Genomic DNA, 23,074 nt, shown 5'->3' on the forward strand with positions numbered 1-23,074 from the left:
TCCTACAAAAGTGTCAATAAGCTGCTTAAAACCCTAATGACAGCTGAGCTTTGTTGTATGCTCAGTGCATATTGTCATAATTAGCACCTGTCACATCATTGTCATCATGGGACGCATGTAAAATAGCTATGTGATATGAGAAAGTCATGATGTACTTTAAAGTAAATAAATAATAAGACCAACCATTGCTTCCATTTTTGCAGCCCTACCTCTTGTGAACTAATTAATAATTGATCATAGCCAGATGGTGTGAGCAATAGGCAACAGGAGATGTACATGATTGCCTACATGTTTAATTATTTTATAGAACATGTCAAAACAGGACCAGTGTCTGAACTCTTGCAGTCTATCATGGATGTACAGATGCAATGACAAGAGAGATGTCAGTTGCCATCACATCAGCATGAATCGGAGTTACCCGGATCATATCATAAAACATGACAAACTTAACACTTAATATACAGTTCTGTCCTTGATATTATCTTACATATATTATTTCACATTAGTACATTTATATTTCAGCATGGCATATATCTTGACACAATGCAGAATGTCTATCATCACCTGACTTCACAGTACACAAGTCAAACATCAAAATGGATTGTGAAAAATTAAATAAGTTCACATTGGCAACCAGGGAGTTTTCTTTTGCCACACAGCATGTTCAAAAGTCATTCCGCCACACAAAAAAACGAATTAAGTGCCAGGCGCCCACATACACCCGAAGAGGGAAAACCAATGGCAAGAATCACGAGTAGAAGGACGAGGAGAGGAAAAATTACAGTTGAATTAATAGTTTAACACATACACGCAAAATACACAACAAGGGATTGCACTTAACACCGTCCTGTGCCGGGTATGTCAGTGCTCTCAAAAAAGAGGCAGCAGGCATTCAATGTTTGATTATAAATCCTTCGTCCAAAGTGTGTCCTCAAATTAGGAAAAGATTAAAAAAAAAAAAACAAGACTCCTTCATTTCTTATCCGGACCCTCCTTTTGGCAGTGCAGATGTTTGTCTGGAGTTCTCCGTAGTGATGTGATCTTAGAGGTACCAGAGTTAGGACTGGAATCGCTTCCTCCCGCAGAAACAGTGCTTTGGCCCAGCCCGACCCCTGGACCTGCTCCGGGCCCGGCTGTAGATCCTGCCCCCAGGAGGTTGGCTGACTGCAGCACTGCCTCTGAATGTTCCCTGGCTTTCATCCGCAGGGCTGCGACACTGGCCGTCCGGTTACTCTGGCACCCATATGGTGGCAGGAAGGAGAGGCCCATTGGGTCAGGCACACAGCAGGAACACAATGGACTTCCTAATGAGAGCAGAATAGTGTGTCATAACGGGGCAGCTCATGTCCTTCATCATTATATGTCTTTTTTTTAAAAACAGGATTACATAGACAACACAGACTGCAGATTTCGGTTCTGATAACTATATTAACACTTCACAATAAGGTCTCATATGGTAATGCAATCTGCCTACGTTTCTAAATAAATATTCAGAGGCAATATAATATGATAACAATATGCTGTATTTTCATCCACATCAGTTGCAGTAAAAAAAATATAAAACCTATCTGACACGTTTTCATGATGACATCCAGTAGATGCTGGATCTTACCTTTTAAAGTTGCCACTTGTGAAAGGGCTTGTGCATAAGTGGCTGTGTTCAGCAGAGTCCCGGGCAGACAAGATGGGAAAAAAGGTCCGCCTGAACCCACCACTCTGTTAATACTGTGCATAAAGGAAAGAGTTTGCAATTACATCTCTTGACAAAAACAAACATATATCCTATGCGGACATTTAATTTGATGATCTACACACTTCTGCTGTAGTTCCATTGATTCTTTCTTATTTCTGCTGTGGTCAACAGGAGACTGGTTGAGGTTGCGTGCAGGAGGGGTGCCGTCATTCATTTGTTCTTTGCTTCCCTCCTGGTCTGAAGTCCCTCTCTCTGTCTTCCTCCACTTTGCTCTTCGGTTTTGGAACCACACCTAAAGAGAAAGCAGATTAAAAAAAAGGTTTGATGAAAAATCTGTTGACATTTATTCACTTTTTATTTTATTCCAAATCTGTATGAATTGATTTATTGGCGAGAGAAGGAAAAAAATATAATTCTGGCAAATATCTCCTTTTGTGCTACAGAGAAGAGAAAAAGTCACAGGAGGGTAAATAAATGACAGAATTAATGTTTTTGGGTGAGAATCTCCTCTGCTGAAACCCAATCTAAAATGTCACTTGTTAAGTTGAAGTTGTGTAAATATTAGAATTATTATTTGCACCCAGTGCTCATTTCTGAAATGTGCTGCAAAATCTAACAAGCCGGTGACTTATTTGAAACTTCACGAACACAATTGCTGAGCATATGCCGCAAAGTTCTTGTATGTTAATTGAATGAAGGTCATTGCCTATAACAACATTTAATTGAGCAATTTTTCATTATCATTTTTTAATGACTTCCTACTGACAGTCTCCCTGCTTCTGAGAGAGAACCATGATGAAGTCGTTTATTTCTCTATTTAGTGATTGTTTGACAACATCAGATTCGATTAAGTCTGTGCTCTCTAACGCATTAATCATATTTGAATGGGAAAGGTTGCATAATGCAGCCATATCTCCAGCGCCTGGCCAGCATTGTGCAGAGGTACAATGATGCGAACAAACAAAACGCCACACACATATAGCTTTCTCCACATAATATGGCACAACAGTTTACTGGCAGGACAACAATATTCACAATGTAATTGTGGCAACATTATCTCACCCCTGCACCTTCCAGCTAGAAGTCATGATCCCCCAGCACTGAATGCGCCATAATTGCACCATTAATCTCAATTTGCAGTTTGTTCTTAACGCAGCACAAGCCAATTGACACTTTAAAAACGGTGGGCGCCCACTATACTACAACAAAAAGAAAATTTATTTCCTAATAATAATGTAAGTTTAATATCCCTGCATGCTGCGACCGATTCATGTTCAGATTTAATAATAGGAATCGGGTAATCCGATTAGAGAGAAATAATTTGTTTACAATCCCTAATTTACAGCAGCGAATTCCATTATCGCGTCGCAGTCATTGGTTTTAAGCGATAGTAAGATGACCCTGGGGAACAAAAGGGAAACTATTATATTTCCCACAATTAGATCTGAGCTCAGAAGGAAACCCAAAAGCAAATCTGGAATGCAGGAAATTACATACAGACACATTGAATGCAATTACATGTGGCCAACTTGATATTACCGCGGATGTTTTGCAAGGCCGCAGAATATGAAATAGGAGGTTTCAGGTGCACGAGCGTTTTATAACCGAGCAAAATCGTTCTCGGGACGTTTGTCTTGTTCGAAAAGCACCGCATCATCTCTCCATTTGCTGGAACACGGAAATGGCAGTGCTTCTAAGCAATTTTTATACCTTAGAGACGAGGGCAAATTAGTGTAGAACATTACCACTAGTTAATTATGAATGACCGATTAATCAACCTAATCTAATATTCCACATTATGTTGATGTTATTAAAGCGCATCACGGAAATGACAGAGTGGCTTCATTTACTCTCTTTGGCCAAACGTGCTCAGAGAGCGCTTTTGTTTTTTATTTTTTTATTTTATTTTTATTTTATTTTGTGTGTGTGTGTGATGTATTCGTTACAGCTCTGGACAGTTGAGGAAAGACGTCTCACCTGGACGCGAGCCTCTGTTAGGTTGATTTTCATAGCCAGCTCTTCTCTCGTAAACACGTCTGGATAGTGGGTCTGTGCAAAAACCGCCTCCAAAGCCTCCAACTGTAAAATATATTTATACACATTTATTTCACGAAAAAATGCTTTATTATGCAGAGAGAAATGTTTAATATTTGTTGTGCATTTGCTGTGAATTAATGTCCATGCGTTGTGCAGTGTAAAACGCGCAAAAACTGCTGCCTGAAGTGATAGAAAAGTAATTACACATTTTCAAACACTTTTCAATTACTGTTTTAAATATGCGTTACAAATAACAGGCATTATTGTGACTGTTTATATTGATTAAACATTTGTTCAAAGGAAACAGGCCTACATGCTCTTCGGCCTTTCCATTGCTTGCATTTTTTTCCCAATATTCTTATGTAACCGTATTAATTGTTAACCTAAATATGTAAATGTTTTTTTTTTTTTTTGTGCAAATAAAAGAGAAAGTTTACTTCAAGAAGTATATATATATATATATATATATATATATATATATATATATATATATATATATATATATATATATATATATATATATAAATGTAGCCTATGTTTACGTACACGGCATGCCTAGTCTAAAACACTCACATAACGTTTATAAAACATTATAACATAAGTTAAAGAACAGTAATTCTATTTTGTATCCAACAAAAATCTTGCTCCTCGCTGACTTGATACCTGTTGTAAAGTGAAGGTCGTCCTGTTTCTGCGTTGTTTTCTGCGCAGAAAACCGTCATCAAAGTCTCCAGAGGCGTGATTCCCAAACCCATTTGTGTTCACTATTAAAAAGAGTAACGTGACACTTTTAAAACATAGCATTTATATGTAATAAAAATATACATTTTCCCATAGCCCTAAGTGAGACGGAAAATATGATTGCCTCTCACTTAATCGTGATGGACTAATTCAAAGGGAACAGTTGATTCATTGTATTCATCTGCTAGAGACTTGAATTATCACTTTACACAATGAGAGACCGTGACCAACAAAATGCCAGTTGAAAGGCATGACATCTAACATCTGTTCTCAGACAGACTGCAACAAAAAGTCTCAGCTGGGCGGCTGTCGAGCCTCTCGATCACGTTGCCATGTGGCAAAACTTTAAACACCATAAAACAAACCCAAACATAGGCTTATTATTAAGTAACTTTGCGAAATAACATGCACAATATGAAGATAAATTCTAGCACTATAAAACTGCCACAGAACCGCGATATACTTGTATAAAACTTGTATAAAAATGCAAAGCTAACATTTGAGATAAAATTCCATTCTTGCAAAAGAAATGAATCATACTTACATGTGTTGGTCCTGCAGCACTCTCCTTCTAACTGTGGTGGACAGTGAAAGTAGAACATGTTTCCCGGTGCTTTGCGAGTGGACAGAATATTTCTCTCTGCAAAGAAAACAAATGACCAAGCGTCAGCGAGATGTTCGCTAACTATTACTGTAATCGCATGCGTCTTAAAAAGACAACTTTGAACAATACTGATACGTTTCTGTAACCGATTTGAAGTACATAATACAAAAGCAAATGTACCAAAAGACGGTCTTTATGCACTCGCGATTCTCGTGTCTCCAGCTCAACCTCAGCAGAGCAATCGCACTCTCACAGTCAATCACTGAGCGCTTCAGTTTATCCGCTCGCGCGCGCGTAAGGAGGGAGTGACCAGATGTCTCTGTGACTGTTTAGAGCATGACAACACTCGTCTTTATAATCTCCCACGTAATTGCAATTAATCAGATTTTCGTTTTCAAGTCATTTGGATAGGTTCTCCGTGGCCAACCGGATTGCGCACGTGGTGGAAACGTCAAAATCCTCCAAGGCATTCATACTCCGAAAGTGTAACTTTAGCTCAATGCATGCATATTCCCAAATCACAAACACACGGGCACAAGCACGATGCACTTTTTTATACAGTTGCTTTTTATATTAAAAATCTAGATGACTGTTTTTGAATTTAAAATTGGCTGTCAGACCAGTAATTGCTCATTATATGGGTTAGGGGTCCACTTTATACGAGAATCCACTGGCTGTGCGCTCGCAGGTCCAAATTTTGATTTTGTTCACAGCAAGGGGTCCAAGGATTTATTTCCCACTCTCGCGTAAATGATATGCAGCGGGACCCTTTCAATTACTTTTAAAACGCACGCGGGACGCCGCGCGCAGACACCGCCGCTCCTCTGCTGCTGGAAATGAGGCTCCGAGTAGCAGCTGAAATTTTGAAGTGCAGGACGGTATTGGATGAAATCACATAAACTGCAAAAAAGCAAGTGTAATGGTGCATAATTGGTTCTCTAATAGCATTACACAAGTATAATAGCCTGTTATGGCCCCCTGCACTATTAAGTGCTTCCCTGGCGTAGAACGTTTATGATATTAAGAGGGGAATATAATGATATTTTAGTTATTAAATGCGTGTAATTAATTTATGCACCGCTGAAAATAAAGTTGGTGTTATGATCTCGTCAAAATACATCGGAAACTGGGGGACGAGCTCTGTATAACTTCTTGACATTTGTGTTATTATACGGAATGGAAATAGATTGATCAAACCTATAGATCAAGTGATTTCTACGATCTTGAGAGTGTGACTTGGAGTGTATTACAGCAGTATATGTGCCAGATGAAATGAGTGTCATAAAGCGCTCTGTTTAAAACATGTCTTTAGAGTGTAGATGAATAATTGCTGTTTTTAATTTTTAACTAACAGAATAATTGTGAATGCATGAGGCCTCGTAATAAAAAGGGAAAAGGAAAAAACTTTCAGTACCATGGTCAGCGACAGGACATCTTACGCGCAAATGCCCAGCATTAAAATAAAAAAAGTTTGAGTTATAGACTACAAACGAATGTTTAAATTATTATTATTATTATAAGCCCATTATCCACTGCATAAACGTATAAAAAGTTTTAATGAAGTCGGATTCTCGGAACAGAGCATTAAATAAATTCATAAACTTTTATTTCATATTATTTCAAAAAGCATTTCGCAGTTAGTTCCTTTAAAGATTTATTCTCTTTAGTTTGAAGAACACTAATTAAAAAAATGTTTCACACTAGCAGAAGTATTTTTTGAAAAAATAAAAAATAAAATATATAATAATTTTAATTTCTCGTGTGCTAACTCTCATTGACAAACAATATACGACGAAAGCTAATTTCTGACACATTAACTTACAAGGAATAAAAGCCTGTCCCTGAGAGGCCATGGCATTGTGATTAATGTGCAACAACAGAAAATCATAGTTCTTTTCAAAATGAGATCCAATAATGAGGTGGTGTATCTTTCGGCTCATCATCTTGTGATGCATTACATTTCCTAGATCATATTAATAAAGTATACTAAGGAGTTGATGTAGAGGGTGATCTTTATTGGGTAACTTTTAATGAATCAAATTTTTTTTTTTTTTAAATGTGTACAGTATTCCCTCAACACCATCCCTGGCTTCACACATTGCAATTGCATTAAATCTCATTTGTTCTTACTGAAAAAAACATTAAGAGGAAGGCAGAGGTATATACTCTCAAGACATTAAATAACATAGATTTTATAAGTTTCTAAATCACCTTCACTTACTAAAATGTAATGTAAACAAATTGGCAACAAACACATTTATAGGCTAGAAACCCTATATAAAATGTACATTTTCAATTATTGCCAAATTATTGGTAGAACTGAGTACAAATAACTGAGTGAATAGAAAAAGTACTGAAAGTACTGGTCTCAACAATAATTACATGAATAACATTTTCAAGAGATCCCCAAATTCAAGTAATATCCAGGAATTTTACAAAAACAAACAAAAGCATGACATCATATATATATATATATATATTTATACAATTGGAGTGTTTTACAATAATAGGGCCAATACAATTCTTTTGTACTTTTTGCAACCAACCTGGAAAGTTTTCGGAAGTTTATTGAAATGAATTGCATTTACACATTTTGTAAACTTAAAATAACTGATGCATTGAATCAAGTGTTCAAGTAAATTGAATGTTCCCACATGTGAGGTATACATTCCATTTGGTGCTTCTCAGTTAATAGCTCTTCATATGCGCTGCTTCTTTTACCTGTAGTCAGCTTTAAGCTTCCACATCCTTTGCTGTCCAGGAAGTCTGTGGAACTCACAAATAGCAATTCTCTGAACACTGGTGTTTATGTGGACGTGAGTCTCGGGGTGAAGTACTCCAGGATCTCCTCGGTGCTTGCCTGGCCATTCACCTGAGCTTGGAAGGCCACAAAGTTCCTCAGGTCAAACAAAAGCTTATCGTGTTCTGTGGGGGTAACATGAATGGCAGTAGACTCTCTCTCTTCATCTTCCTCTTGTCTTTGGAGTTGATTGAGGTGATTCCTGGCCTTCATTCTAGCAAGGAGAGAGGATGAGGAGAGAGAACCACACTCTCCTCCTGCGCTCCTTCACTGCTGAAGTGAGCAGCAGGATCCTGGCTTCTTTAAAATTGACTTCTTTATAACATCTGCAGTCTATATATATATATATATATATATATATATATATATATATATATATATATATATATATATAAAAAAATATAAAAAACATAACATGAGTGCTCAACAACCGTTTATTATTCTTTTGGGGATTCACAGGATATTGTATTGACATACCTCACATTTCTCTGTTGCTTTTGCTGTTGTCCCAGATGACAGAAGTGAGTTTTTCTTCTGCCCAAACCTTCTCCTAAGAGCAAAACGGATGTTAAAACAGCCTCATATTATTCATACAATTTTATAATGTAACAAAAATTTTGAGAACTCTCAGCGCATCCTTCAGAACCCTGTTGGCTTCAGCTTCTACAAGCACATAGTCCGGGTTCGATGCCTCCATTATAGTGTCATGCTTCATGACACTGTGTATCCTTGATTTTTTTAAGAGAACATAATAGTCACACTTTTTCTAATTTTTTTCCTCCTCCTCCTTCTCATTTTTCTGTTTCTTGTACTTCCATTTCTTCACCAGGTGAAAAATGCGACAGCCCTCAAACTTGTCGTCTTCAGAGTGCCTTGAGCTTTTTATGCTTACGTTTGTGTCTGTCTAAGGGTAACGTCTCCTTTTCTGGCATCTCACAGTACCTTTTTTTCTCTCTGTGCTTTTGAGGGGTATTTGCAGGAGAATGATCTTTACTAGTGCTGTTTATCAAACGATCAGCAGTGAGATGAGGTTCAAGATTATTGTTCTGTAACCCAGAGGCATTGTTGTTTGACAGACCGTTGACTGAGGTAGAGTTTCTGTTTTCTGACAGAGTTGTGGTATCTTGGTCTTCAACGCAAAATGCTGATGAATGAGACAAGGAGGTCTTGTGTCTTTTTGGAACCTGCACATCTGACCCTGTGCCTATGAGAGAGAGAAAAAAATTCAATATAGTTATTTATCCACACTTTCAGGGAAAAAATGGCAAATGTCAAACGACTTTCAAATATCAACTTTGCATGTTATTTATCCCAAAATGGTTAAATGTAGTAACTTAAGGGCTCATATTATTACTTTAAGATAATAAGAAGCATCTTTTTGGGGTACTTGAGGTAAAAAAGTGGTCTCTTTAAGGGTACTGCCCCAGTTTTTTTTCTGACAGTGTACCAATAAAATGTTTTTAAATTGTATCTACATTGCTTGATTTCAGCACATGTTCGCTTTGTGACATCAGCCAAATGAACAGACCTGTTCTTGCAAAGATAATCCATTCAAATTGTTAATATATCCATGAATTACCTGCAAATATTGCACTGGTTTCTGTTCCCTGGGAGCTGTCAGGATTGCTCAGCGTGAAAAGTTCATAAATGTCATTAGACTTGAAAAACCGCCTCTGCTTAGGATCCTTTAGCACTCGGTTGGTGAGAAACAGTTAGAAGATTTGTCTATGGAAAGAGACAAGAAATACTATACTTTAATACTGTAATTTTTTTTTTTAAATCATCGTTATGATACACCCTAGTTCCACATTTCCTGAATTATTTTCTTTATAGCCTAAACACTGACATGCCACAATCTCACCCTGCTGGATGGTTTATCTGCTCAACAAATGCATAGTGTCTCAGGTTAGCTCGAAATTGCAAAATTAATATGCAAACAATCCCGCTCTTCACAGTCCTTTCGAAATTCCCATTGCCTCCCTACAAATAACCCACTAGTCTATGACAGCCTTTAGCGACCAATTAGCAAATCGTGTTGATATCTAATTAAAAAAATAATGCATTTCAATTACTGTCTATTGAGCTCCTGCAGACAGAAGTAGGACATTATGGATTATAATAGTCCTCCTTACTATTATAAGCTCCATCTCAGTGCCCAATCCTAGGAAACTAACCTGTGGTAAATCTTCTCCTCAATTGTTCCAGCTGTCAGCAGCATATAAACCATCACCTGCTGCTTCTGCCCAACCCTCCAGGCACGCTCACGAGCCTACGGGAAGAGGTCAATAGTTCACATCAATAAAGATCAACGCTGCATACTTCAAGCCGGAATTGTTTACATTAGATATACAGCAAGAACATGCATTCTGGATGCCAGATACTGCTTTGGCGGACCTGAGTGTCCGTGCTGGGGTTCCAGTCTGGGTCATAGATTATAACCCTATTGGCTCCAGTCAGCTGGACTCCCAAACCTCCAACCCTTGTTGTCAGGAGGAAGATGAAGATGTCTTTGTTCTGGAAAGACACACACACATAAAAAAAGGTTGGTTTAAAAGCTCTTTAACCATCACAGAGAGCGTAAAACAGGCACGGTGATCATGTTCACCTGGTTGTACTGAGTGATCAGAGGCTGCCTGGACGCAATGGTAGTAGTGCCATCCATTTTGGGATACGAGAAGCCATTCTCCCTCACGAACAGCTCCAAGATCTCCAGCATCTGTGTGTGTGGGAGAAATGGTTTCAGACAGAGCATTGAGAACAGGATTAGTGCTAATAGGATTAAGTGAGATTAATATTACATGTACAGAAGTACCAACTGTGTGGGTTTTAGGTTCTCTCTGAAGCCAAATCTCATTTCTATTGAACAAAGACAGCTGGGTCCTGACAGACACCCTACAATGCAATAAGATCTCCTAATGAATTCTATTAGAGGGCAAAATGACATAATAACTTTATTGGTCCTTTAGTGGTGCTGCTGGAGATAGTGAGAGTGCAGCTTATCCATCAATACTGTTGGTTTATTTGCACATCTTTACTTCAGCAAAGGGCTGATGGATCTATTGGGATGGATTTGGCTAAAATCAACCATGTCAAACATATCATTGTGGTCCTGCTATTTTTTTTTTTTTTTTTTGCACTCTTTAGTAACCTGCCTGTACTTGGTGAAAAGCAAAACTCTGTGTCCCTGTCTGAACCACAGGCGCAGCAGTGACTCCACCACAATCATCTTCCCAGAGCATTTCCAGTAACCAAAGTGCTCTTCCTCGGTCAGCTGATAGTCAGGGATGCCTCAGAGCAACCACGGGCTGCCTGTGAACAGATCCGGGTGGTTGCAGATCTTTCTCAGACCCATGAGGCCTGAGAAAACCTAGAACCACAGGGTGAGGAATTGAGATTAATACACCGGATGGATATGTTAATACATTTAATGGAGGGAGAAAAACAATTCTCTTTCCTTGTAAGAAATAGGAAACACAAATCTTAATATTAATAAACCTGGTTAATTTAATGAAGGTAATTGACCAGAGCAGTAAAGTCTCTTCCTTGATGTAAATGCAGAAGTCTTTGCATTATATATGTGGCTTAATGGAGTTTGTGACCACATAAGAGGGGTTTGTAAACTGCTCTGCAACCCACAGCTTTTGCCTCCACAAAACACATTTGGAGCATTGTGATGAATAGTTTGTATAAAGGAGCATCTCCTTGCTGTGACAGTTCACACACAAAGAGAATCAATAGATCACAGGGACGGTTTTTATATGCAACAAGCATCTTCACAGCTGTATAAGGCTTTCACAACAATTACAAACAGATTCTGCATGTTTGTGACAAAGTCATTATCAGTAAAGAAAATTTATCTGTACACATATTATGAATATAAAGTTCAAAGTAAAATTTTACAGTTTTCTAACTTAATAGTTTTTTTCATTACACATTGACATAATCAGCATAACAAATGCATGAAAAGTTAGTAAAGTGAGTAGCTATACAGTCAGCCGTACTTTTTTTTAATCTTGTGAATTTTACCAGACAAAAAAATTCTTAAATCTTTTTTTTATTTTTTTTATGCTTAACTTGATTTTGAGATTTAAATTCGATTTTGATGTTTAAATCCCACTGCTACAGTTGAGGTGTTCAAACATTATACTACGCAAATTCCAGAAGCTCTTTACACATTGGTGTTTTACACATAGATCTATTACCTGCATGTCTCCAATCAGAGTCTGATGAACCTCTTTGGAGTCCAGAAAATTCTGGTAAACCTGCCGCTGATCTTCCATCAATCTGCAGAACAGGACCTGTTCAGACTTTAACTGTTCATGATTGGATGAAAAGCAACATATATTTTATAATTCAACAGTTAAAACAACAGTAGGAAGTTTCAATGTTTGCATCTTTCTGATCTTCTAGAATTGCTTGGTGACAAAGCTTGATGCTCTTGCTTCATTTAGAACTAGTTTTTATTTATTTATTTTTAAAACAGACTGGCCAAACTGTGTCTGAAATGCAAGATACACAGACAAACAGTGGAGTATAGATTTCTCTGTTATATGTACTGTATGGACACCTGTTCATTTTTGTCAGGTAAAAAAAGATTGCTTTCACATTAGCCTTCATTCTTCTCAGAAAGTACTTTCATAAGCTGTCTGGACTTTAGGAATAAAAATGAAAAAATAAATACATTAACAACAAATCAATGACAATATTGCCCCAACAAACTTGAGAGTACAAAGACTTAAAGTCTAAAATGGCTCGTGACAATAAAGATCATGTTTATAATGTTAATAATGCTTCTATTTTCAAATAAATGCTGATTTTAAACTTTATTAATCAAATAATCCTCAGTTTTCGCTTAAAGGGTTTTCATCATTGAAAATAAAAATAAATTTTTCTTGAGCAGCAAATCAGAAAATTAGAATTATTTCTGAAGGATCATGTAACACTGAAGACTGCAGTAATGGCTGCTGGATATTCAGCTTTGCCATCACATGAATAAATTACATTTTTAAATATAAATATTTAAATATATGTGTGTATATATATATATATATATATATATATATATATATATATATATATATATATATATATATGTATTATATGTATAATGTATTCTTTTTTTTTCTTTTTTTTTTACTGTATTTATCAAATAATGCATCGTTGGTGGAGATCATTCTTTCAAGACAAAATTTTTTATAGACCCCAAACTTTTAAACAGCAGCATATTTGTTTTAACGTTTTGCAAGCAAACACAGCAACTAAAATCTATTTATATTTTTGGCTAATTAACAAGCATCCACTTCAAACCACTTTATGAAAGGCAAACAAATTTGTGTGTCCTGAGGCATGTCAACAGCCGCTTGTTCTCTTTCTCTCCTTCTATCAGCAGATTGACACATTAAATATTCATAAGAGTGCTGCTGGACTCCAAGGGGGGCTGCACTCTTTTATCAATAATGTTCTCCTGATCCAGGGTTAGGCCAAATGCCATTTAGCTGTAATTTAAAGGGGTTTTCAGATCAAAAGAAAGCCTACAGTTGAACCACAACACTGCAGGGCATACAGCAAGCCTGGATTAGGGCCCATTTAAGAGGACAAAAGAGAGAGAGAGATACACAGAGAGAGAGAGAGAGAGACAGAGAGAGAGAGATGTGTGAATAAGTAGTGATAAAACATATGCTTCAGTAAAGAAGCTGGCTGCAAAAGTGTTTCATATCTTTCTTCCATCTAGACTTGTAAGGCATAAATCTTTTTTTTTTTTTTTTTACAAAAAAAAAAAAAAAAACTTTCACTCCACAATTTCATTTTCATTTTTTAAGTACAAACATTACATATAGTTCATCTGTTTATAAAGTTATTAAAAGCTGCTTGAATAATTCCAAAAGGTAAATCTTCATTATAAAAAAAATCTTAAAATCAAAAAAGGTTTTTAATCTTCATATTTAAATTCTGAAACCCAGTTTTTTTAAATTAGACGCCGAATATTTCACAAATACACAAATGGATGTTAGTTCATTTTTCATGTATATATTTTGGTGCAAAGAAATACATAATGCATAAAGTGTAAATTCTAATTGCACGATTGTAAAATCTTCTCTCATTTCTAAAATGAATATCCACTAAAAACAAAATTTATGTATGTCTGAGGCTGGTCAGCAGGACTGTACAGACGAGAGTGCCATGAGTCAGGGGTTAGCTATCTACAACCATTTAATAACATTAATAATTAGTAAAGGTTTTTATTATTGGCAGAGGAAACATCAATAGCCTTTTAAAGCAGTTCGGAAATGAAATCCATAAAGTAAGTGTGCTATTAAAAAGGCTTCCTAATAATGGCACATCTAGATTCCATTCACCATACAGCCTTCACTGTACTGTTAGAAGGTTTTTATATGCCTTTGAATTAATACAGGCACTTCTATCTCTGTGTAATATACAATGTGTCCTGCGTTCATTATGCTATTATATTTGGTGTAAATTATAGGTTTATAGATAAATAATAAGAGAATTTGAACTGCATTGATCAGTAAGCTCTGGGTAATGAGTGGTTCACCTGCAATGTAGACACATTAGCGTATCCTCCCATGGTAATGGGTATGGAGAACTGTTCCCAGCTTCCCTGGAAACAAAAAGTCAAAAAGCGACCCCAGCTCTTTGAGGTTGTTCTGCATGGGTGATCCAGAGAGCATAAAATGGTGGGGTGTCCGGAAATGAAAAAAAATTAAATAAATACAAAAATCAGTGACAATCCGATTATAAGTTGATCAAGTAATCAAAATAGTTAGACCATACCTGTGCAAGCAGTTAAATACTAGTTGACAATAAAGCCCCTTTTATGATGAATTTGGTCTAAGCTTCATTAGCTTCAGTTCATTCAATACCAAATCAAAGTGTTGCGAAATTTCCAATTGATTTTTTTTTTAAATATAGCAATCAATAACACTGGAGCTGGAATGAAGATCATTTCTTTTAAGGTCTTCTTTTTTGTTAAGGTCTTGTGTTCTTTTCAAGACCTGTGAGACTTTAATTGACTGCTTGATTTTAAAATAAAGGAAAAATTTCTTATAAAGAAAGCAATGGTCACCTGCTTGCATGCCATGGTAACCCTGGAATTTTGTGGCCCTCATCCAGGATGACATAATGCCAGTCGTACTTCCGGATGTAATCTTGCATAATGTGAAGATATGAGTTGGGAGTGATGAGAATGCCATGACTGGCCTCTATTTCTGGGATAAGCTTTTCCTGAAAATGAGGAATAAACAGAAAGTACACTCACTAGCACAACAATGTGTTTTTTGGCTGTTAATTAAATAGAGGAAATTGCGATAGGTTGCTGGTATCAGGCCCCTGGTGATAGCGTCTTCATCAGAACTAGTCTATATATGTCTGCTTTGATGTCTCACATGAACGGTCTCAAGTGTGTTCCAATTATAGAAGTGCAAAGCGACTAAGCTCTGTTCCCAGAACCACCCACTCCCCCCACACACTTTTTTTTTTTTACTTTGTAGCCAATTAATCAGGTACATATGCTCTACAGGAGTGTTAGTGTTAGCGTTGCGGCAGTATCATTAGGTGCCAACGCTGCATAAACGTTCCTCTGTCTCTCTCCAACAAGCTCTTGAGACCAACTCTCCACCTAGAGGGCAAAGCACGGACTGCCAGACAACAACCCCCATTAATCACTGTGTCAGGCAGGATGGGGAGGGGGCAGTGAAGACCAGTCACAGTAAACACTTCTCAGCCGCCCAACAGCAGCTCCTGCTACCTTAGCTTTAATTAATTTAACATTTCCTTGGAGCCAATTCGACTGCACACACTAGAATATCTGCTGACAAGAGGAAAATCTCACGCTGGCATAAACGTTACAGGCCGAAGCGACACAGTTCATCTTAATCTTGTTGTCATGTTGCTTCTTTGGATGGAAAAGTTTGGGTGTTGAGATTACATACAGGACGGAACAAAGCAGTTTACATTATGGAAGTTTAAAGAATGAATGTTCTCAGCTCCAGCAGAGTGTGAATTATATTTTTGCTGGTAAAGGAGCCCGTGTCGTGGAGGACAGCAACACGGACTGGAGGCCACCAAGTGTGGACCTCCTTTACCCACTGATGCATGACTATAGCTGGACATACAATGACCGTGGGTCCCAATCCAGCATACCTCCATGAGAGGAGAATGTGGTTACAACATTGGACAAACTTTGAGAGTTGGATTACTAGTTTCAGTACGTACTTGTTTTTTTTAACATGCGACCCGTCATCTCGTTTTCATATGGGGTAACAAAAGCTTTCAGATAATTATCATTCCCACATCGCTTTTTTCATCGGCGAAGCAAATGAATGAATGATAGATACGGTTGAAAAGTTTGGATCAGTATGACTTTTTAAAAATAGATTAAGTATACATTTATTTTTAAAAAGTCTTACTGACTAGAACTTTTCAACAGTATAATTCATTCACTCATTATTAAGCAAAGATACAGTAAATTTATCAAAAGTGACAGTAAAGACATTTACAGTATAATGTCACAAAAGATTTCTTAATTCAAATAATTGCTGTTTTTTTCCTTCAATCAAACAAAAATAAATAAGTTTCCACACAAACGTTGTAGTTTTTATTATTTTTAATAATAAGAATATGTTTATTCAGCACTAAAGTAGCATATTAGAATGCAGGAATAAAACACACATATTAAATGTGTGTGTTTGTGTGTGTGTGTGTGTGTGTGTGTGTGTATGTGTATATATATATGTATGTAAGTATATAAATATACATATAAGCTATGTTGTGAATGTCAGTTTGCAGTCTGGAATGAATGTGTTGCTACAAAAAAGGCAGTGTATTGCAAAATAATGTTAAGAAGTTGCTGTTCAGAAATTGTTCAGTTTGTTTTAGTGTATCAAAAAACAGTGTAGCTCAATCTTTCACTCAACTGAATCCATCAGACTTGTTACTGAATCACCGTCTCACTCACTGAACAGGAAGTTAATTGTATTTTCAGTGGTGTCATCTTTATTACAATGGGGCAAATTTTCATTACTGGCTTTTTATCCATACTCCTTTTTGATGAAATCCACCTACAAATGTTTTACTTGCAATTACTCACATTAACTTAAAAGTGATGAACCCCATGAGCATACGCTACAGTTCTGCTAAACTACACAGTTCTGCTCTTCCTCTCTATGTGAGTGTTCACTAAAAGAGATGAACTGACAAAATGCACTAAATGGCTTTGGGAGCATTACAGCTTGATATGATATTCCGGATTGTGAAAGCCATTGATAGCGAGCCATAATTGAGTTTGCAAACAATCAATTTGTGGATGGGCGACGCCAGACAGCTTATTGACCATCCAGGAGGGCCTCCATCCCGAGTGTGTATGGCAAGAAAAGCAAAAAAAAAAAAAAAGTAAAAAGGGATTACTTTAAACATGTTTAATAACATGTTTCATGTTTAATTTTCCACCCTCCTTGCCCAACGAACAGTCTCTTTTTCATGTCACGTCCTTGTTTCTCCTTTGATGTCGCCACTAAGAGAATTAGAGGAATATCATAATTGAAACGTCTTTAATAATTCACGCCAAACCTCTCTCCACCAGCAATCCAGCTGCTGAAATATTCATCGCAATTGAGACTCTGAGTCTGGGAGGGGTGGGGGAGATGGCTGACGTCTGTGTTTATGTGTGTTAGTGTTTATGAGTGTTTGCACACATGTATGTGTGCATGTGTGACTGGGTGGCTGATGATGATGATGATCAGGTTTTGGAAAGGACAAGACTCAAAGAAAAGACAAAATGAGGAAAGATAGTAGGACCAATTTTTATGGAAGCCCATTTCCACCTTTTTTTGATGTTATGATATGAAATAAAAATTTAGAGATAAAGTTTAAAATGTAAAAAAATATATATACATACATTATATACAGATAAGTAGATATACTGTAGATATATACAAAAAGGTTTTTTGTTTGTTTGTTTTTTTTTACTCTTTTTTTTTCATGAATACAGTAGATAAACAAACTAAAAACATATGACCATGTGGAGTCCCTTGCCTGTAATTGGAGACACGTGTTTCCAGCTTGCTGTAGCCTGTCTGCTGATACCTGGACAACAAAAGCAAACGTTTTGTCGCACAAAATGCAGCCCCAGAACAAACACAAACACAGTGGCTGATGAATTAATCATAGGGCCATTATCACTATTGATTCTGGATTAATGGGCCATAAGTGTTGCCCAATAGAAGTGCTGTAAAACACAACAAGAACACAACAGCCGAGTCCTTCTTTCTAAATCTAAAGCACTTCACCCCTCCCCCTCATTTACAGCTCAGCTTTCGGGACTCGTAACATTTCTGTACACAGTTAATGTTTCACATTGTATGCGCATGTGTAAGAAAACAAGATTTATTGATTATTTTCTTTCATTATGAGAGTATGTGTGACTTGTGTGACACATACCTGATGAGTTTTTTCCAGAGAAAACAAGGCATTTTAAATCCTTTATCAAATTCTGCGTCACTTCGGACTCTTCGTCACCTGCTTCTCTCTTCGCCTCTTTTTCCCGAAGTCTTTGCCTTTTCTACTTCCTGCAGGAAGACAAAACCACAACAGAATCATTACTGGCATCAGCTTGAAGCCCTTTGATGCTGAACATCATCACTGACCATTCAACCATACTGACCAATCAGCATTAAGCATGAGTAGCTGTTGACCAATATATATCAGCCTTGCCAATATTTGGCCTTTTTCAATTATCCCACTTCTTTTTTTTTTCGCTGATTTTTTACAAGTTGATATCAAACTAAACTCAGCTACATCCTGTTTGCCACTATGTCACATTCACTGTGTACTGTGTGTAAAATGAGTGTTCCCAGTGCACACAGACTTAACAGATTACAGGGTGTACTTCCTTTTTAAGTCATGTTTTAACTATTTCTTTATTTGTGAAACAAATTAGGATTACAGAATCAAGAAACTGCTATCAAAAGTATATATATCTTTTTATTTTAGTTTTTTTAGTTCATAATTTAGTACATATCATGTGAAATATAAATTTCACTGCAGACTGTGCTATTAACTGTCTTTATATTAAATGTGAAATACAATATCATATTTATCTGCTTTATATTGGCCAACAACCACCCTGCTCTCCATGATATCAGATCAAAAAAATTCATATTGGTCGACCACTAAAGCACAAGGCTACAGTTCAGTAGCAAAGTGACTCAAGCAGCTGTGTTGCATGACTAAAATAGAAACGGACCGCCGGCTGGTGTGGACGCAGTGTCACGTTGAACGACAGACCCCACAGACATTTCCCATACTGAAGACTTCACATAACGTATTTGATTAACAATCTTAAACTAAAACAAGTCTACTGCTGACATTTAAAACCTGACTCTGTTAAAGATGCCTCTTATGGGAAAGTTTGCAAGGTACCAAAAGACCCTGGCCTCGGTTTTTAATTTCCTAGCCAAAGAACTACAGACAGAAACCGAAGAGAGAGAGAGCGAGAGACCTTTCCCTTCCTCTGCCCCTCATTCCAGCAGGCCAGATTTAATTGACCCACTTCTGGCTTCAGGGAAAGCTACAGCAGTTAGTGGCAGTGTCGTCAGAAAGGCAAATTAAGATTGATACAGACAATTAGGAGTTTGAGCTCCCCAAGAAAGGTACACAGAGAGGAGTTTAGGGGAAAAAAATCCATCTTCATTTGGGGTTGGTCCTGTCACTCTGCAATGAAACTGTTCCCTTTATCTGGGGCTTCCGAGACTGCAATTGTAATTAAGTCAAGACTAAGCATTGGTTCAGTTAATTACGTTTCCCCCCTTTATTCCACCATTCGGCATTGCGCTCCACCATAACAGAAATGAGTGGCCGCATTCACATTTAAACCAACCAGAGCGGAGAAATATGGAGAGAGAGCGTATGCCAACTCAATTTGTTCACTATAAATATGAATGCATAAATCTTGTTAGGTTTGCTTCCGTCTATTTGCACGTTAACACTGGAATAAATACATGCATACCATAATGAGAAAATATGAATAGGCATAGAATTTGCTTAGTCAAGGAACAGCTGCCAATCTCATCAGTGGATTAGGTTATCTGTTCTAGCATACATGCTATGCAAAATAACTAAACATATGAATGGTCTTTGACTGTAATGATTGGGACCGTTTATGAAATGATGGACTCTAAGACTAAATGTACCTAATCCTTTGCCTGTAATACTCAATATATCCATCATCTTTACATTTCTTGACTTTCCTCCTTTCTGAGAGTCTTCAGCCTTTGAGCTGCTAGGGATGTTACTCTTGTCCTCCTTTTTGGGCTTCCTGGTTTTGGCCTGGTTCTTCTTGTATTCTTCAACTCTTTAAGTTGGTATTCTTTATCTACATCCACCCAGATCCATCAGCTCATCGCTCAGGACATACTCTGAACCCTCACTGTCGGACATCTGCTCCCCATCACCTTTCCTTCTCCTGGCTCTGGGCAGCTCCTTCTCCACATTGGGCCTGGCTTTGGGGTGAGACTTCAGGGCGGTCCTCTGGAGCTTATGCATTCGCTTGTGGAGCTTCTAATCTTTGCTGGAGAGCGATCTGTTCTTTTGATCTTTGCCACCTCTGTTCTGTCCCGAGTTCTTCTTAGTGATCTTCTTCTTTAAGATGGGTCTCTTCCTGCTATCTGCTAACATGGCTTTGTCAGCAAGGTACTTGTTGAATCCGGAGTTCTCGCTGAGCATAACCTTTCGAGGCTCTTTCTTCTCTTGCATTTAAATGTTAAGGGTAATAATGCACCTAAAGCTTCTGAAAGAAACTGTGCTTCAAACTTACCTTCGTCATCATCAATCAATAATTCTGCCTCAAGCTTCTGGATATTCTCTCCGTCAATCTCTTCTGCTTGGCTCTGATATTTTTTAACTGCTTGTCCTGTAAAACACAACAGGCTTCTTAAGTATTGTATAGTAAGGATTTTCAAAAACCAACACACTGAAATATTATAAGTTCTTATCTAATTAGGAAACTAAAGGGAAAATATATTTAATATAAAATATCAATTTAAAATAATAATATTAATTAAGCCTTTTCATTTTATCTGATAGATTTCCAACAACATAAAATACATATAGCGGTACAGGCTAAACCAAGCTAAATAGATAAATAAATAAATAGTCCAGTTCATGCTTACCGTGTTTGCTTTTTGTCGTTTGACAGACTCAATTTTCCTACTGATGTCTTTGCTATAGCAAGCATGAGGGTCTAACTGATCTACAATTTAGTTGATGTGTTTCAAAGCAGGTTTACATGACCTGAAATGCATTACAAACCAACAAAATTATATTTAGCTTAAATTTCAGCACTGAAACTTACATACATAACACACACTGTTTCAAGATCAATAAAGCAAGCATTAATACACCTGACGTCATCCAGTACAGACTCTTCTGGCTCGGCTTTGGCTGCTCCCTGGTTTGCCTCCTGACTGGCCCTGTCCACCTGCTGCAACACACTTTGCTCGAGAACATCCTTGTCTTACACATCCACTCCCAATCCCTGCAGCTCAGCAGCCTGAGAGTTTCGATCCACTGAATGGATAGCCTTACAGTTGATCTGGAGAAGGGCCTGGGATTTTCTAGGATTCTGTACAGAATTCTACTTTCTCTGGACATGTAGCCACTGGCTCTTGCTAACTGCTTCCTGGGATGGAAAGGCCACTGTCTTCTTGGACTCCAGAAGTAAGAGCGCTGACGGGGCTGGACAGGGGAGCCAGGGCCTGGTCCTTGTAACCTTCTACTGGCATTGCCAAATAACTGTGAACAAGGGTCGTTTAAGACTGTAAACTTTGGATATGTTTGATTACTTAGACATCAAAGTAACGTTAAACACATTTTACATTTACACAAACAGAGAAACCGTTGAATAATATAGCTTACATTAAGAAACTTACGTTTTAAGGAGTATTTTTCTGTCATAAATATATCTTTAAAGAGGTGAAAACATATGTCTTGTACAATTACACAGTCAACGACCATAACAAAAGACATACACAATAACAGAACACTACAACAGCTACTAATACACAATAACAACGCGATACACCGATTAATTTGAATTCAAATGTGGTTACAGTATATTGATATTTCATTTTAAGTTAAAAATTATTTAAAGGGTGATTTATCTAATAGTATAGGTTTGTGTGCTAAATGCTAGCATATTATTATTGTTGGTAGCCTTCAACTTAACTTTTAAAAAGCACAACAATAAACAACAAACCTTCACAACGACCCGACTCTTTTAAATGATTTATTCGTTTAACGTGAACTCCATTAAGATCTCATTTTAGGTTTGCTGTGTACTACTATCTAACATTTGAATTAATCATAGACTGTATAAAAACAGGAATAAATGCATAATTAATAACTGTGAAGGGAGAACGTTTAAGGCACCCTGTAAATGTCACCGGCTGAGGAAACATGTCAAAATAAAAGTCAGTAGCGGACGCACAGTGAAAAGACAGTGAATGTATTAATTTATTTTTTATAATAAATATATGTTGTGTAGACATTAGTAATGATAATAGAAAAAAGGCCACCAGGGTTAAATCATCTGTATACATACATACATACATACATAATATATATATATATATATATATATATATATATATATATATATATATATATATATATATATATATATATATATATATATATATATATATATATATATATATATATATATATAATAATGTAATAATAAACAGATCTGAAAACACTGTTCACGAAGCACACGCAAACATTTAAATTGTATTGTGTTATCATGAATTGTACATTATTTACATATTTTTGAATTCGAAATAATTTTATTTAATATTTAACAACCATAATTATTAGTTTATTGTCCTTTTTATATGTTTAGAAAACATTACATATCTCTTGCCCCTTAATGGACAATTTACAAGATCATACAACGCCCTCTTGAGATCAGAATTTTTAAAATCACTTCCATGAATACATGACAACCCTCTTCATAAATGTATATTTTATTATAACAATCAAAGGCTATATATTTCTCTCTTGATCAGTGTTGATTCACTTGCTTGCTTGCGTTTGTTTTAGCATGGGTGTAATGTTGGTGAATGAACTGTAGATGGCGGAAGCGAACTGCTTAATATTATCAACTCCCAAACTTCTCTTGCTGCCT

The 23,074-nt window shown here is 36.9% G+C and overlaps 2 protein-coding genes and 1 pseudogene across 2 annotated transcripts in view; all 3 read right to left on the reverse strand.

Moving 5' to 3' along the window:
* LOC127970497 (stromal cell-derived factor 1) overlaps positions 1-23,074 on the reverse strand; it is a 100,176-nt gene that overhangs the window by 39,694 nt on the left and 37,408 nt on the right. The window lies entirely within an intron of this gene.
* Positions 278-5,388, reverse strand: LOC127970493 (dorsal root ganglia homeobox protein-like). The gene is made up of 7 exons (XM_052573089.1): positions 5,256-5,388; positions 5,016-5,111; positions 4,394-4,494; positions 3,671-3,772; positions 1,816-1,985; positions 1,613-1,725; positions 278-1,304 (listed from the first exon to the last, which is right to left on the reverse strand). The coding sequence occupies exons 2-7, from the start codon at positions 5,071-5,073 to the stop codon at positions 973-975; spliced, it is 876 nt and encodes a 291-aa protein (XP_052429049.1). The 5' UTR covers positions 5,074-5,111; positions 5,256-5,388; the 3' UTR covers positions 278-972.
* LOC127970492 (DNA excision repair protein ERCC-6-like) lies at positions 7,102-22,321 on the reverse strand (annotated as a pseudogene).

The sequence above is a fragment of the Carassius gibelio genome, chromosome B13 (assembly GCF_023724105.1).
Source record: "Carassius gibelio isolate Cgi1373 ecotype wild population from Czech Republic chromosome B13, carGib1.2-hapl.c, whole genome shotgun sequence".
In the NCBI taxonomy this organism is placed as follows: domain Eukaryota; kingdom Metazoa; phylum Chordata; class Actinopteri; order Cypriniformes; family Cyprinidae; genus Carassius; species Carassius gibelio.